Genomic DNA, 13,745 nt, shown 5'->3' with positions numbered 1-13,745 from the left:
TCATAGATACTCTGAGCCCACTGGATGGAGCTGCTACGACACTCCTTAACAGAGAAACCCAATCTAACCAGAACTAACCAGAAGATTAAATCCCGAAACCAAAACATGTAGCTCACAACAACTTAAACACAGTCCCATATCTCTTACTACATCTGTTACTGCAATTAAAGTAGAATAAATCACATGTGTGTATGCAATAAATGAGTGTGATGGAGCTTGATAAAAGACAGAAAAAGATGTAAAGATTAAACTTAAATGATCGTATTATTTATTTTGAGACTTTAGAGTCTCTGTGTTTATAGATGGAGGTGATACATTTAGTAATGAGCCCATGTCGATGGGGCATTAGACTGCAAGAGGACAGAAAATACAGTGTTTTTATTAGATAACTTAGTTGAATTATAATAATACAAGCCGAACGCTTGATCTGAAAATAAACTGCTAATGAGTGTAACATAAACGGCTGAACGGAATGTGAACCTAGTGCTCTGTTTTTATTTCTTTTTCGTTCCTCCATTTTCGAAGTTTGGATTCTTGACACTTTCCGTCTCTTGTGCACAAAAAAAAAGAAAAAAAAGTGTTGACCCAGACTTAAAATGTTAGTTTTAATATAGTTTTGCACTGTTGATGACTCCAGATACATTTATGAGCATTAGCCAACAAAGCCAATACCCCCCCCCCCAGCCCAAACAAACTGGGATGAAAGAGGGCCTTTGATCCTCGGCCGGCCGTAGTGACTTCAGCACTTCAGCTCGATTGTTTTCAGCTGAGGTTTCTCTGGGTGGCTTCACTTCAAGCTACAACTGAAACTGCCGGAACAAGATTTACTTGGGATTTAAGAACCACAAAGTTGGCTCACAAAAAAAAAAAAAAAACTCTCAGATAAACCAAAAAAAAAAAAGCTCTTTTCTTCAGAGCTGTTACAAGGAGCCCCTGAAGTTATTGTGATTCAGAATGACAAAAGCTCTCGCTTCATGTCTCCGTGCTAAATATTCACTGTCTTCTCAGGCCTATGTTCTGTCATTTCACACCACTACCGGCTTTATGTTGAGGCTACGACAACTCACATTCCCTCTGATCATAGTTGTGTGTGACATTTCAAAGAGGATTATGAGAATGAACTGTGATAAAAACTATTTTCACGTGACCCCTGAGCACTTGACCTCTGATAGGCTAGCGCAGCGTAGCACCGAGACTCAGACTTCTGCGCCTCGCATGTTGTGCAGTCCGTGCTCGTGGAGATTTAGAAGTGGACGACATTGACGATGACTATATAATATACGGAAAGAAAAATATACAATGTGCTGACTTTTCTGCAGGTCAAAACTAATATTTAATACTTGAAAGCGTTCACTGTAGTTCAGCCTAGAGTGCAGTACATGTGAAATCAGCTTTTTAAAGAATGCTTTAAGTCACCAGAGGTCGGGACAATCAGGAATGTGTTCTGATTCTCTTCTAAAAACAACAACCACTGAGAAACAAGAAAAAGCAAAAGCTCCTCAGCTATAAAACCAGATGTAATATGAAGCATAGCCGTCTACTTAATATCACCACACACACACACACACACACACACACTCCACTATTAATATATTATTGTGTGTGTCTCACTTGTGGCCAACATAAATAGCGTTATGTGCTTGAACATGTTGACAAAGCAGCCATGGCTCATTGGTGGTTGATGGATGGCCGTGTGTGCCATGTTAATTATTAGTACACATAAAAGGATGCTGTTATTTCCAGACTTGGCCCCAGCAGGTCCCAGCCAGAGGGGTCACTGGGTAAATACGGAGCCATCAGTCTGCGACTATATCACTCAATCTTGATGTATGAGCAACAAGGTACAAATTAAACGCGCAGCGACCTTCTAGGGGGTACGGCACTCAACGGGATGCCATTTGGGCTAATTCCTGCATGGGGTTCAGACAATAGGCCACTATACCACATGGTGTAATTACTTTGTGTACACACATCTGGAATTAAGCTCCCAGAGGAAGCTAATACCTTTGGAAAAAGAAAAGCTGCCGACCATTTTAGATTTGCAAAATTTAGTATGTGTGGAAAGAACAAGTTGAGGGAGCAAGCAAGTGGGTTTGTGTGTGTGTGTGTGTGTGTGTGTGTGTGTGTGTGTGTGTGTGTGTGTGTGTGTGTGTGTGTGTGTGTGTGTGTGTGTGTGGCGGTTGACTTTAGATGTATAAGCTGATGAACACACGCCAACTCTTGACCTTCTCATGTCATCCGCTCAAAGTTAATCATTGCCGTTGAAACAAGGAGAAAAGATGCTCTTTGAGCTCCGAGCTCAAAGAAGATTACACGTCATATATACTGTATCCCTCAAATCTATTGCTTGCCTTCTATTTTCCCCCCCAACACTTATAGGCTTTCCACTCCGGTAACAGCCATTTTGCTTCCATTTGACGACGCTACAGCCCCACTTTCCATACCAATCCTATCTGTGTCATATTGACGAACACAGGCAGAGAGATGTACCATGTAGGGGCCCCCAGATTAGGGGTGCATCTGGATTTTATAGCAGCTCAATTTTCCGTGCTGGTGTGTGGCTCAGATTGGATGTGATGAGCTGGGCCGGCTAAGACGAAGAGTCAATGTGAATGTCAACTCTAGACAGATATTGATATTGATCCACAGGTTGAGACAGTTGCCGAGCATCAGCCACAGCACGGTGCGAGACACGGAGAGAGCATGAATCTGCATTAGGACGTAAATAGTCCCGGAGTTTAGCTCTGGATTGCTGTTACTATCATGAGAATGTGGTTAATTCAGTCTTTAATTCTGTCATTTACAAGGATTACCGTCTGGTTTGGGCTCTTGTAAATACTGAGTAACAAAGTTTCCACAGCAGCCTTGCATCACTTTGCAGATCGTCGTGCAGCTTAACAAGTGGTAGACATATTTTAAAACTCGAGTACAAATATTTATAACTTTATTGATAGTTTACTTGTACAAGATGTACATTCATATTTTGCGAATCAAAAGGGGAAAAACAAACTGTACGATGATTCATGTTTAGGCATGCTTGCATATGAAATGATAATCATTTTAATGGGTACAACAAATTCCATGGAGTATTGTTCAATTCAACCATCCCTGAAATGTTTGTAAACTCGGACACACTACATTTTTTTTCGGCAAACAATGCACTACAGCCACACCTCCTAATTCAAATTTAACACTTAAAAAAAACATACAAAAATAAATGCAAAGCCATGTAAAAATGTACACTTGTAGTTCAACGATTTCATCTTTCATAAACTTTCAGACAAAATAATAAATAAAACACCCATATGTTTAATTTAAAATGGAGACATAGATAAACAATTTTAAATGGAGGTCTGTTAACAGAGAAAATGTTTTTTTGGAGACTGTTAGAGGTACATAGATCTTCAGCAGATCTACATGTTTAGCGCAGCTCTGGCAGCAGTGTTCAAAGGTTGTCAAAATAATCTTTCAATTTCAAAACAATTCAAATGTTCTGTTTTGCCTGGAACAATTTGTAAAATGCAGTTTGAATTATTAGGAAATTAATGATGAAATGTCATATATAACATGCAGAATTAGGTTAATCATAATGTAAACAACCGCTTGATTTTGGATTACAATGCTGATTTGTTGGTTTTATTATGAACATTTTCGCCAAAAACCAAAAGTAAATGCATTTCTCTAATGTAAGCAGTGTAGCCAAAAGATTTTTAATTTACTACAGTATTTAGAAGCGGAGACAAATATCTGCAGCATTCAAAAAACTTTTGCACCTGATGTATACAAAACTGCTTGTTGTACATAGGAGGTGACGTGGGATATGGTACCTGGTAATGACTGACTGTTCTCAAACTCAAAATATACACTGCTGTAGAAAAACTGGTGTGTTTGGTAAAGAAATTCAACACTCCAACAGAAAAATCATTGGGTCTCCTTATCGTTGAGGATTAACTGCTAGCTGTTTTTACTTTTTTGCTATTTACAGTATTGCACTTAAACTGCACACCATTGCATTTCAGTTTGACTGATGCTTTCTTCATATTTTCAGAATTACAAAAAAAGAAAAGAAAAAAGAACGCATGTATACCCTTTATCCAAGATAATGTCCTTTTTGTTGAACACATGACAATATCAAATCCCCCTCCCCCTTTAATTAGTAAAGTAGTATCTGCTTGTAGTGCCATTTGTAAACACTCACATACAAGACCTGAAGTGCAAAGGCTATCTTCACTTCTTTACCCAGGATACAACACAACAAACGGAAAGAAATAAAGACAGAGAGAGAGCACGCTGTGAGGAGAAATGCGTCTCGCCGACACATGCCCAGCAACACAGAATAACACCTCTTCCCTCCGCAGCAAAGGAAAGATGTGTTGCTTTTTGTTATAGCACAAGTCCATAAGAAGAAGGATATCAAACCGTAATGGAGACCTTTCACTTTGCGGGTGTAGGTGGGGAGGGGGTGGGGGGGCGCGGGGGTTGTGGGCATGTCGAATGGCAGTGTTAAAAACTGTTGTTGAGCGTTTATGTCAGGTGTGGATGAAGACCAGTCCCGGAACAGTCCTCCATTAGAGCTCATGCACTTGGCAGCAGCAGGGAACACAGTGGTTGGAGACAAATATGGCCTTTTTTAATGTTTTCATTTTTTCTGCATTTTTCTAGTGAAGGTGGGGCGGGGGAGGATGTAAAGGTGAGAGCCGTTGCAATGCCTCGGTGAGGTGGTGTTTGGGTCTGTTTCCCCATGCTCAACCCCCTGCATTGTCAACATGGCGGCAGCCGGCGTCAGCCAGCGTCAGTGAGGCTCAGCTTGGCCCTGCTGCTGCCTGCTAGTTAGCTTTGTTCTAACGTCTTCTGGTCTGACGGGCCCCGGCCCGGCACTCAGACAGACATCCACATGTGTTTGTACGGTCCTTGGGATGTGATCTGTGCCTGGAGTGGACTGAGCCACTGGCCCCGCAGAAGTCCTGCCTGTTGGGGCGAAAAGTAAAAGGTGATTTCATTGGTATTTAATTACCGTTCTCTACAAGTGGTTTGTTTTGGCAGCTGGTTTTGTGACAATTTTCTCGCTCCCTCCTCCTTTTTTATTTTCCTCCTCCACTGTTCTCCCCCTTTCTCTCTCACATACACTCTCTCTCCCCCTCTTTGTATGTGTTCCTCTCTTTCATTCTCACTTAGTGTTTTTGTTTAGTTTAGTTTTAGCTGTGAGTGTCACGGCCCTTTCACAGGCTCAGTCTTGTGTGAGAGGCGATTATGGGCATCAGGCGAGCGGAGGGGCAGCCCGCAGGGGTCAGAGTCCCAGAGCTTCGGCGTGTTTTCTTGCCTTGAGTCGCAGGTCGGCGATGCTCGAGTTCTTGCTGTTGCTTTTGGCAGCTGCTGCCACCGCCGCTGCTGCAGAGGCCGAGTCGGCGAGCGATGCGATTGGTAGTCCGAACGGAGGAGGTGGGAACATCAGGTAGGGAGCGTGAGCAGCCAGGTGAGGGTGCAGGTGGGGGTGAGAGTGAGCGACTCCGTCCAACTGGAGCTGGGCTTGGACCTACAGAAACAGCAAAACACAAAGTTAGTCATCATTGGGCGCCTCAGGCCTTCTGAGTGTGTGTGGTTGTGTGTGTGTGTGTGTGTGTGTGTGTGTTAAGGATTTAGGTTTCACAGTCTGACAGTATTAAATTCCCCCTCAAATGTTACTCCCTCAAGGCTGTTGCTTACAGTGTGTTTTCTAAGAAAATAGTTAAGGGCTGCACTCTGCGCTTTAGCCCTTTTTTTCATGTCAGCTATTCTAAAAGTTAATGAATCATACATTGCTCTCAGACACCACATCCAATTTAATCGTCCAGAATCAAAGTCTTTCTAGGACCCAGAACAGATTTGTTTAATTCAGACTGAGGACTCAGTTATACCCTTGGAAATATGCAGTCTTGTTATCCTGATTATGTATTCAATTGCATAAATAAACAATTTTGCACTAAAAAGATATTCACATATTTGGAGTTATAAATATTTATCCAGACATATTCCTGAGTCAAGGGAAAAAAAGAAACCATAAGGAGCATAGAATATCAGTTTTCACATTCTTGGCAATTATTTTATAAGAAGTAGGTGAAAATTAAGCATCCACTCACTTCAGAGGGAGAGAGCTGAGCCTGTTGCCATTTCTCATGTGTTTCAAACACCACAGGCAGAAGTGGGAAAACTAAAGTATTTCATGCTTTCCTCTCCAACCAAAATAGAACGATATAAAGTCAAAGTTTTAACTTGACTAAATATTATTTTTTCACTTTGCACCCTTTCATATTGGCCTAAAATGACTGAAAATGACTTACGTTGAAGTTGTTAAATGAAAGGGAAAATTAATCCAAACCACAAATGTATCGTTGCCCAGCAGCGCTGCAATGGCATCCAAACAAAACCTCCCGCAAACAACAAGCGTTTCCACACATCTCATTTACCAACAATCGGGAAACAAACTGCAGCTGTGACTGATCATTTCCAAATGTATAGTGCGAATACATCTGATTCAAATGTTTGAGCATTGATGGGAAACCAAATGCACTTCTAAAAGAACTTGCTTTGGTGGATTGTTTGGGGGACATGATGGAGACTGATCCGTCCCTGACAAAACAGGTGGTGGACGTTTGACGTGCTTGTCCTGTTAGTATCACACACACACATGTCCATCATTTGTCACACACATGCACACTCGCAGCTTTTATTGTTTTCACTAAGATTTCAGCCTTTTGTTCCTTACTTGTTGGTTGCTACTGAAGAAGGATGAGACGTATGACACGAAGGTTTCAGGACAGATTCGACCCTCAGACTTGGCAGTTACAAATCCTGCACCTTAACCAACCAAACCAGTAGCCGTTCACTTGCTTTATATGCGTATGCTGCATTGTAATATCAGTGCAGTCTGTGCTCGTGCCCACTGCCTATTTCAACCTCAAACAGCGAGTCTATCTCGGTATGCAGGCCTCAAGCCTCCACCCCTGCCAGTGCAGCTCAACGCCAATATCCATCAGAGCCCACTCCATTCCCCGCTTTCATCATCTCTTTTATGTGCTTGCGGCTGCCGCACTCTTGGCTTAATTAGGCCGCTGCTTTTCACGAGGGTCAAGCAGACAACACAGCTACCAGGACGCAAAAGCAGATAGCAGCGGATCAAATGTCTGTCCACCTCTCCTCTCACTGTACAGCCCAACCCTCTCCACACTGCCAGGAGGTGAAAGGTGCACTGAAGTCTGAGCTGAGCTGATCCCCCCCCTCCAACACAAACACACACACACACACACACACACACACACACACACACACACACACACACACACACACACACACACACACACACACACACACACACACACACACACACACACACGTGAATGTATAACTATAGAAAGGCCTACTTTGACCACAACAGACCTCCAACTTACACTCACTTTGACCTGTTTTTTATAGATTCCACCGTCTTCAGCCCTTCATTACAAGATGCTGAGTAGTCATCTTTTTTTCTGCAACTCAGTCTGCCTGTTTAACTTTTCCACATTTAATTTGGCCTGAGTTTGTGTTCCCTGGTTGGATGCTTCTACATTTTTAAAGCTTTGTCAGCTTTAATAAAAGAACGGTGTCCTACCTGTTGGAAGGGCATCCGGAGGGCACCCATATTGACGTAGGGTGCTACTCTGCATGCGTCGAGGTGACTGCCTCCGCCCAGGATAACACCTTGAGAGAAGGGAAAGATGTCTGTCAGACAGCCAGACAGTTGTTGTTACGTGAGATGAGAAGATCAGAGGGGTTTTTTCACATGCAATAACAGAAAGTGTGAAATTGCAAAACTAAAATAACTCAAATATAAATAAGATCATTAAAGAGTAATAAAATAAAAAGCATAATTTACCTTTGTGCATTTGGTTTTCTTGTTTTCGACATTTTGCTCTTCTGTTCTGAAACCACACCTGTAATTGAAAAAGCAAATTATCTATAAGAAAAAAAACAAAAAACAAAAAACATATAGTTTTAAATCCAGTTTTTACCAAACATGTAATTGATATAATTTCTAATTTTTTTAATAATATTTTTCATATTAGATGGCCAGGCAGACAGGCCACTTATTTGAAACCAATAAAAATAAAAAGAGTCTGTAGGTAACACATGAGCAAAATAAATGTTATTTAGCTGCTTGTATAAAAATGACTTTAAATTGAAGTAATAAAAAAAATATATAAATGTTTATAGGATATACATTTAGGATAGAAAGTGTCAAAAATGTCATGCAAATTGACAAAAGCACACCCCAGTACATCCTGAAGCACAACCACAAAGTCGGTATAAACGTGATATTTAGCTTCACAATAAATTCTAAGAGGGTTAAAATAAAATAAATATTATATTGACTGCAACGAGTACAGCCACCACAATCTCCACAGACCGTGTAGGAATCTTATAAGAATACTATGATGATATTCCGTCAACATATCTTTAAAAAAAAGAGAGATTAAAAAACTTCCTTAACCACCTTCCAATTAGCTGCCTGTCTTTGAAGCTGCAGGCTGCAGGCTACGGTCTATTGTTAATCATCATCAACCTAATTTGCCTCGGTGAATAACATTATCTCCCCTCCCCTTCGACCCCCGCAATGATTATCATTTACAGATGCGAAATTAGCGGCTGGTCGCGGGACCACAAAGGGCGCAGACTGATGATGATGATGATGACTCAAGGTGCCGTGAAGCCATTTTGAGATGCGTGGATCGGCGTTCAGCATTGTGTCGATGGGACTGCAATAACTGTCTACTAGTGACTGAGACACGCGGCAGAAAAGCCGGAAATAAAAAAACAATCATTGTTCATTCTTTCAAAAACTGAGCGTATAAATAGAAATTCATATAAACATCACAATATAGAGACGTCATAGGAATATTTTTTGCAATAGCATGAGATTGAAATAGCATAAATGTAAGGTGTTTTCCCCCCCAATTAAACTATTATTATTATTATTATTATTATTATTATTATTATTATTATTATTATTATTATAAATGAAGGTACATATTGTAATTTATCATGAATGTATAGGCGGTGAGTGATCAGCTCTACAGCGTTAAGTGATGCTAGAAAAGGTGTTTATGAAAATCCCACGTGATTTTGCATAGACGCACAGTAATCCCTCAGATAAATCAAGGCTAATATTAGACGGGCCCAGGATCAATTCCAATTACGTGCCAGTATGTTAAGCAAAGTGAACTACACTGGTTCAGACAGTTATTTCTTCATTAAGGGCCACTCAATGATGCGCTTCACAAATACCCTAATCTCATTTCCTTTTTGATTTTTTATTAGAGACAGTGAATAATGACATTTAATTTAGCAGCGCGCCAGAAACCCAAAGATATTAGTCCTAACTGAATTACTGCCTGCTCCTCACCAAGCTCTCATAACTTTCAATTAGATTCATTGACAGCTGCTCGGAGCGCAGGTTCACAGCCTGCAACAACCCTGCTGCAATTCACTCTCACTAAATCTGGAGACAACATGTCCCCGTGCCTAAAAAAAAGACTTTTAAAATGCTTTATTTTTAAAGAAGAGACCATCAACGGGTTCTGTCTGTCGTTTTGATGACATAAAACCCACTCAGTCAGGCTGTGTATTAAGTATATACGCCATACATTATTTTAATGCGCATGCTATAAACTTTATTAGTGATAATTGCAATGGTATCCCGTATTGTCAACCAAGCCCGAGCTCAAAATGGTAGTCGGTGGGCTTATAAAACTCTATGACGGGTTTTATTCATCCGATTAGATAGCTGAACAGCAGCAGAGTTGGGCCAGAATTGAGTTATTTCTAATCTGTTTTTATGGGGACACTACATCAAGCCAATGGCAGATATTACAAAGAAAATGAGGAGCGATACGAGTTGACATAAGAGCGCGTCCCCTGAAGCAGCCATTCAGGCTCTTCATTCATTTTAATCATTGCTTGGATTTTTTTTCTTTCTCCCCTAAGGCTGCTCGGATCGTAGGCTGTTGGCTCTACAGGCCTGCTGCTGCAAGTTCAGAAGGTTGTTACATCCCGGATGATTTACAGCACCTCACACGTGTTTGATATCACTGAACTCTCCCTCTATAAAAAAAAAAGGAGTATAGACGTTTCTTTTTTTCGTTATTTTAACTACTTGTTAACGTCACAGAAGGCACGGACACATGTGGTTAAATATTCAAAATCTAAATGTGGATTCATTTCAATCTGAAAGCCTACAAATCCTAAACGATCCACTAAATCGTGCAGAAATATTTGTACAATGTTATACTGAACTGTCACAGTAAAAAAAGTGTAACCTCCTGCAGGGTTATTACGACACCACGAAGAATGAAAAATCATAGATTGCTATAAAATTACACTATTGAGTAAACTACCACAGACATTTAACAAATCCACATATGCAATGTATAAGAATATGTTAGACTTTTTCACAACAGAGTCTGCATCATTTATCTCTCAGGTGTGTAAGGTCATCCTGCTTGTAGACTAATGAGATATTGACATTTGGTTTTTTATTTATTTATATTTCTCTGCATGTTGCAGGACACACACACAATGATCTCATAAATCACAACAAAATTGAAGCAAAACCTTTTTTTTATGATATAAACATGTCATGTGGCTCACGCAGGTTTTTTTCGCTTGCAGGCCTAATATTTGTTTACAAGCTGAAAAACATGATCAGCATGAGATCAAATTCATCAAACTGGATTATTAAAAAGGAAAAGGAAAGGGGAAAAAATAACTGCCTCGTTGTATAATCAGTGCTGATATTTCCCTAACAGTGTATTAAGTGTTAAAATGCGCGAATCATTTTGAGGTAAATCCATAAAGTATTTTTCATGTGGCACACTATTTTTAGATTGTCTTGTAGTATAAATAAAGGACTGATTAGATCATCAACAAAACTCCCACATGTCGCCATGACACAAAACAAATCACACACACCTGATGTATGAGATCTATAATAGTCTGACGAAATATAAACAATATGTTGCCACAGTAACACACAGTCCCTATAAGAAAAAACATCGATTCTTGCTCAAATAGCAGGTTCGTGTTTGCCATTTTGAATCAGATAAGTGGGAGAAAGAAAGAAGAAGAGGAAGAAGGAGATCCTCACCTGGACTCTGGCCTCGGACAGTCCCAGCCGCTGGCTCAGCTCCTCTCTCATGAACGCGTCCGGGTAGTGCGTCTCGTCGAAGAGCCGCTCCAGCTCGTTCAGTTGCTCCAAGGTGAAGTTAGTGCGACTCCTCCGCTGCTTCAGTTTGCTCTGTGCGTCTTCGTCCTCCGACTTCACGTCCTCCTTTTTCTCCTTACACTCGTAAATCCCTGTTACACGGTCCAAGAGAAGATGCGTTTAAATTCTGGACTTTAAGCCTTCCTCGAGGAGTTACATGAGCATACACTATTTCTCTTTCCATATTCACACATGCACATTACTGGCTCCCTACACTGGGCCCTGTCAGGGGCCTAAGGCCTGGCAATTTGGGAGCAACACACACATTACACCGCCTATTTCTTCAAGAGAGAGAGGCCTGTGGCTGCATTTCCAGCCTCCATAAGTCAGTGCTGTAATGTCAGTGCCGTTATGAAAGTAAATCAGTCTATACATGGCATGTAAGCCTAATAAGGGTATAAGCGATTTAAAGAGCAGAGAATTAAGCTCCGGCTAAATGGAGAAGATTTAGGCCTAATTACTCGCTTCCGTAAAACAGAGTGAGGTTATTTCAGGCTATTAATAAATAAATCAGTCTTAACATTTCATTTCCTTTTTTTATTAAATCCTTAAAATGTCTGTATTTTATAGTGTAATACGCTGTCGGTATATAAGCTTTTCTATGTTTTTTTATATAGCCTATACTGTACTATATTGTACTATAATGTATTATTAGTAACAGACTTGACACACATGCTGCAATTACTGGCTTGTTCGGTCACATCTTTGTGTTTGTAGTTAGCTGACGTGATGCAATTTTCCACCCCTGAAAGTCTTTTAATATTGAATATGTTTGATATATAACATCAAATGATCTAATTCTAATCCCATCGTTTAGACACAAAACCAGTATTGCTTTATTAGCTTGCATTGATATAAAAGAATAGCCTACAAGGCAGCTTTTCGCTCTGCCTGTAAGATAAATGTAGAAACAAGTTAGAATTACTCACTAATTGTCTTAAATTCTTCCCACTGCACACTATCTCACTGTTAAGTGAACAGAGGCCTGTTCTTCTGTGTTATGTGCTGTTGAATCCATTAATAAACAGAAGGCAGATCCATTTTAAGAGCGTGATCGGAGGAAGATTTTTAAATTTACAGGAATTTAAGTGCTGAAAGTTTGACTTTCTGGTGTATCATCTAAAGCAGTAGGCTATGACAACAGGGTGTGGATTTAAAAGGGACTACAGTTACAATAGTTTTGCGGTTAAACTTTTAAATGATGCCAAATATAATATAAAATGTCCTTCAAGAATTCATACAACACTGTAAGAGATAAAAGAAAATAAAGTGGAGTAGGAAAGGCTCCTATATACTTTATAATGCTTCATATAGGAATATTATAGAGATTAAATATGTTCGTGTTGGCAAAACATGTTAAATTGCTATTAAACCATGGTTGAACTCAGTATTAAACACCACGTATATTATCACATCCTATTGTAAAAAATATATAAGAAATATAAATGTAATTTTTAGTTTGGCCAAAGACTGAATGTCTGACAACAATCATCAAATAGTTAAAACGGCGATCAGACGAAGGGCCCACCTCCTGCCATGTCAAATGTACATTGCAACAACAGAATAATGTGTTAACTTTGTAAATATACTTCAAATAAACGCGCACCTTTATGTAAACTATTGTTACGCATTTGTGGGGATTTGTAAAAAACAAAACAGAAACGTCGCTATCGATATAAAAACAACTGAACTTGAGACATTTTTTTTACCGAAACATTACGGAGCATGTTCCTAAAATTAAAACAAAAACCTTACCTTCAGTCCGACCTCGAAACATTAAAGTCCTTCAGTTTCTCCTTTTCATGCTCGACGTGGTCCTTGAACAGATGCACCGGGCAGTGGCTGCCCTCCGTAATGTCCTGCAGGTTTGTCTCCGGGCTGCCCAGCTCCCTCGCCCTTGTCAAGCCGCTCTCCAAAACTTCCCTGTACGTGATACTCTCTTTGCTGCTCTCCTTGGTTTTCTGATCGAAAGATTTCGACACGAATGCCGTAAGTTCTTCCATGGTCGGCTCTGTCGCTCAGTAGTGGTCCTGGACAGGGAAATCCACCGTGAATGCTCAGTATATACCTTACCGTCTCTATACCAGAACTGCTAACGGATAGCCTACGCTCTTTTCTGGAGGCTGGCAGCAGCGATAGATAGAAGGGGTGGAGAGGAGGTGAGATCACTCCTGCTGTTGTGACTGTGTATTTGAGAGCACACTATTTATACACGGCCACCTCAGCCCAGCCCCCCCACCCACCCCCACCCCCTCTTCCCTCCGATCTCTGTGTCTTGAGCAATTACAGGCCAGCTCGACTTTGCAGAATTCAACTTTCAGCAGCTTTTTTTCCTTCTTCTTCCACAAATCAATGATGGAGCTGATGGAGGCGGTTAATTGAATTACTGGGTCATTAAAATGCCTACGGTGGCTCTCTCCTGCGAGGAGGCTGTATATGGCTGTTATGTCTAATTAATTCGGCGAAAATTTAA

General features: G+C 40.5%; 1 protein-coding gene across 1 annotated transcript; it reads right to left on the bottom strand.

Annotated features, from left to right (window-relative positions):
• Positions 1 to 4,825: 4,825 nt before the first annotated feature.
• Positions 4,826 to 13,433, bottom strand: shox (shox homeobox). The gene is made up of 6 exons (XM_029459405.1): positions 13,040 to 13,433; positions 12,144 to 12,163; positions 11,156 to 11,364; positions 7,889 to 7,946; positions 7,625 to 7,713; positions 4,826 to 5,533 (listed from the first exon to the last, which is right to left on the bottom strand). The coding sequence occupies exons 1-6, from the start codon at positions 13,273 to 13,275 to the stop codon at positions 5,288 to 5,290; spliced, it is 858 nt and encodes a 285-aa protein (XP_029315265.1). The 5' UTR covers positions 13,276 to 13,433; the 3' UTR covers positions 4,826 to 5,287.
• Between the last annotated feature and the right edge of the window lie 312 nt (positions 13,434 to 13,745).

The sequence above is a fragment of the Cottoperca gobio genome, chromosome 21, assembly GCF_900634415.1.
Source record: "Cottoperca gobio chromosome 21, fCotGob3.1, whole genome shotgun sequence".
Classification (NCBI taxonomy): Eukaryota; Metazoa; Chordata; class Actinopteri; order Perciformes; family Bovichtidae; genus Cottoperca; species Cottoperca gobio.
Note: the sequence above shows the minus strand (reverse complement) of the source record. Positions and strands in the feature narration are given on the sequence as shown.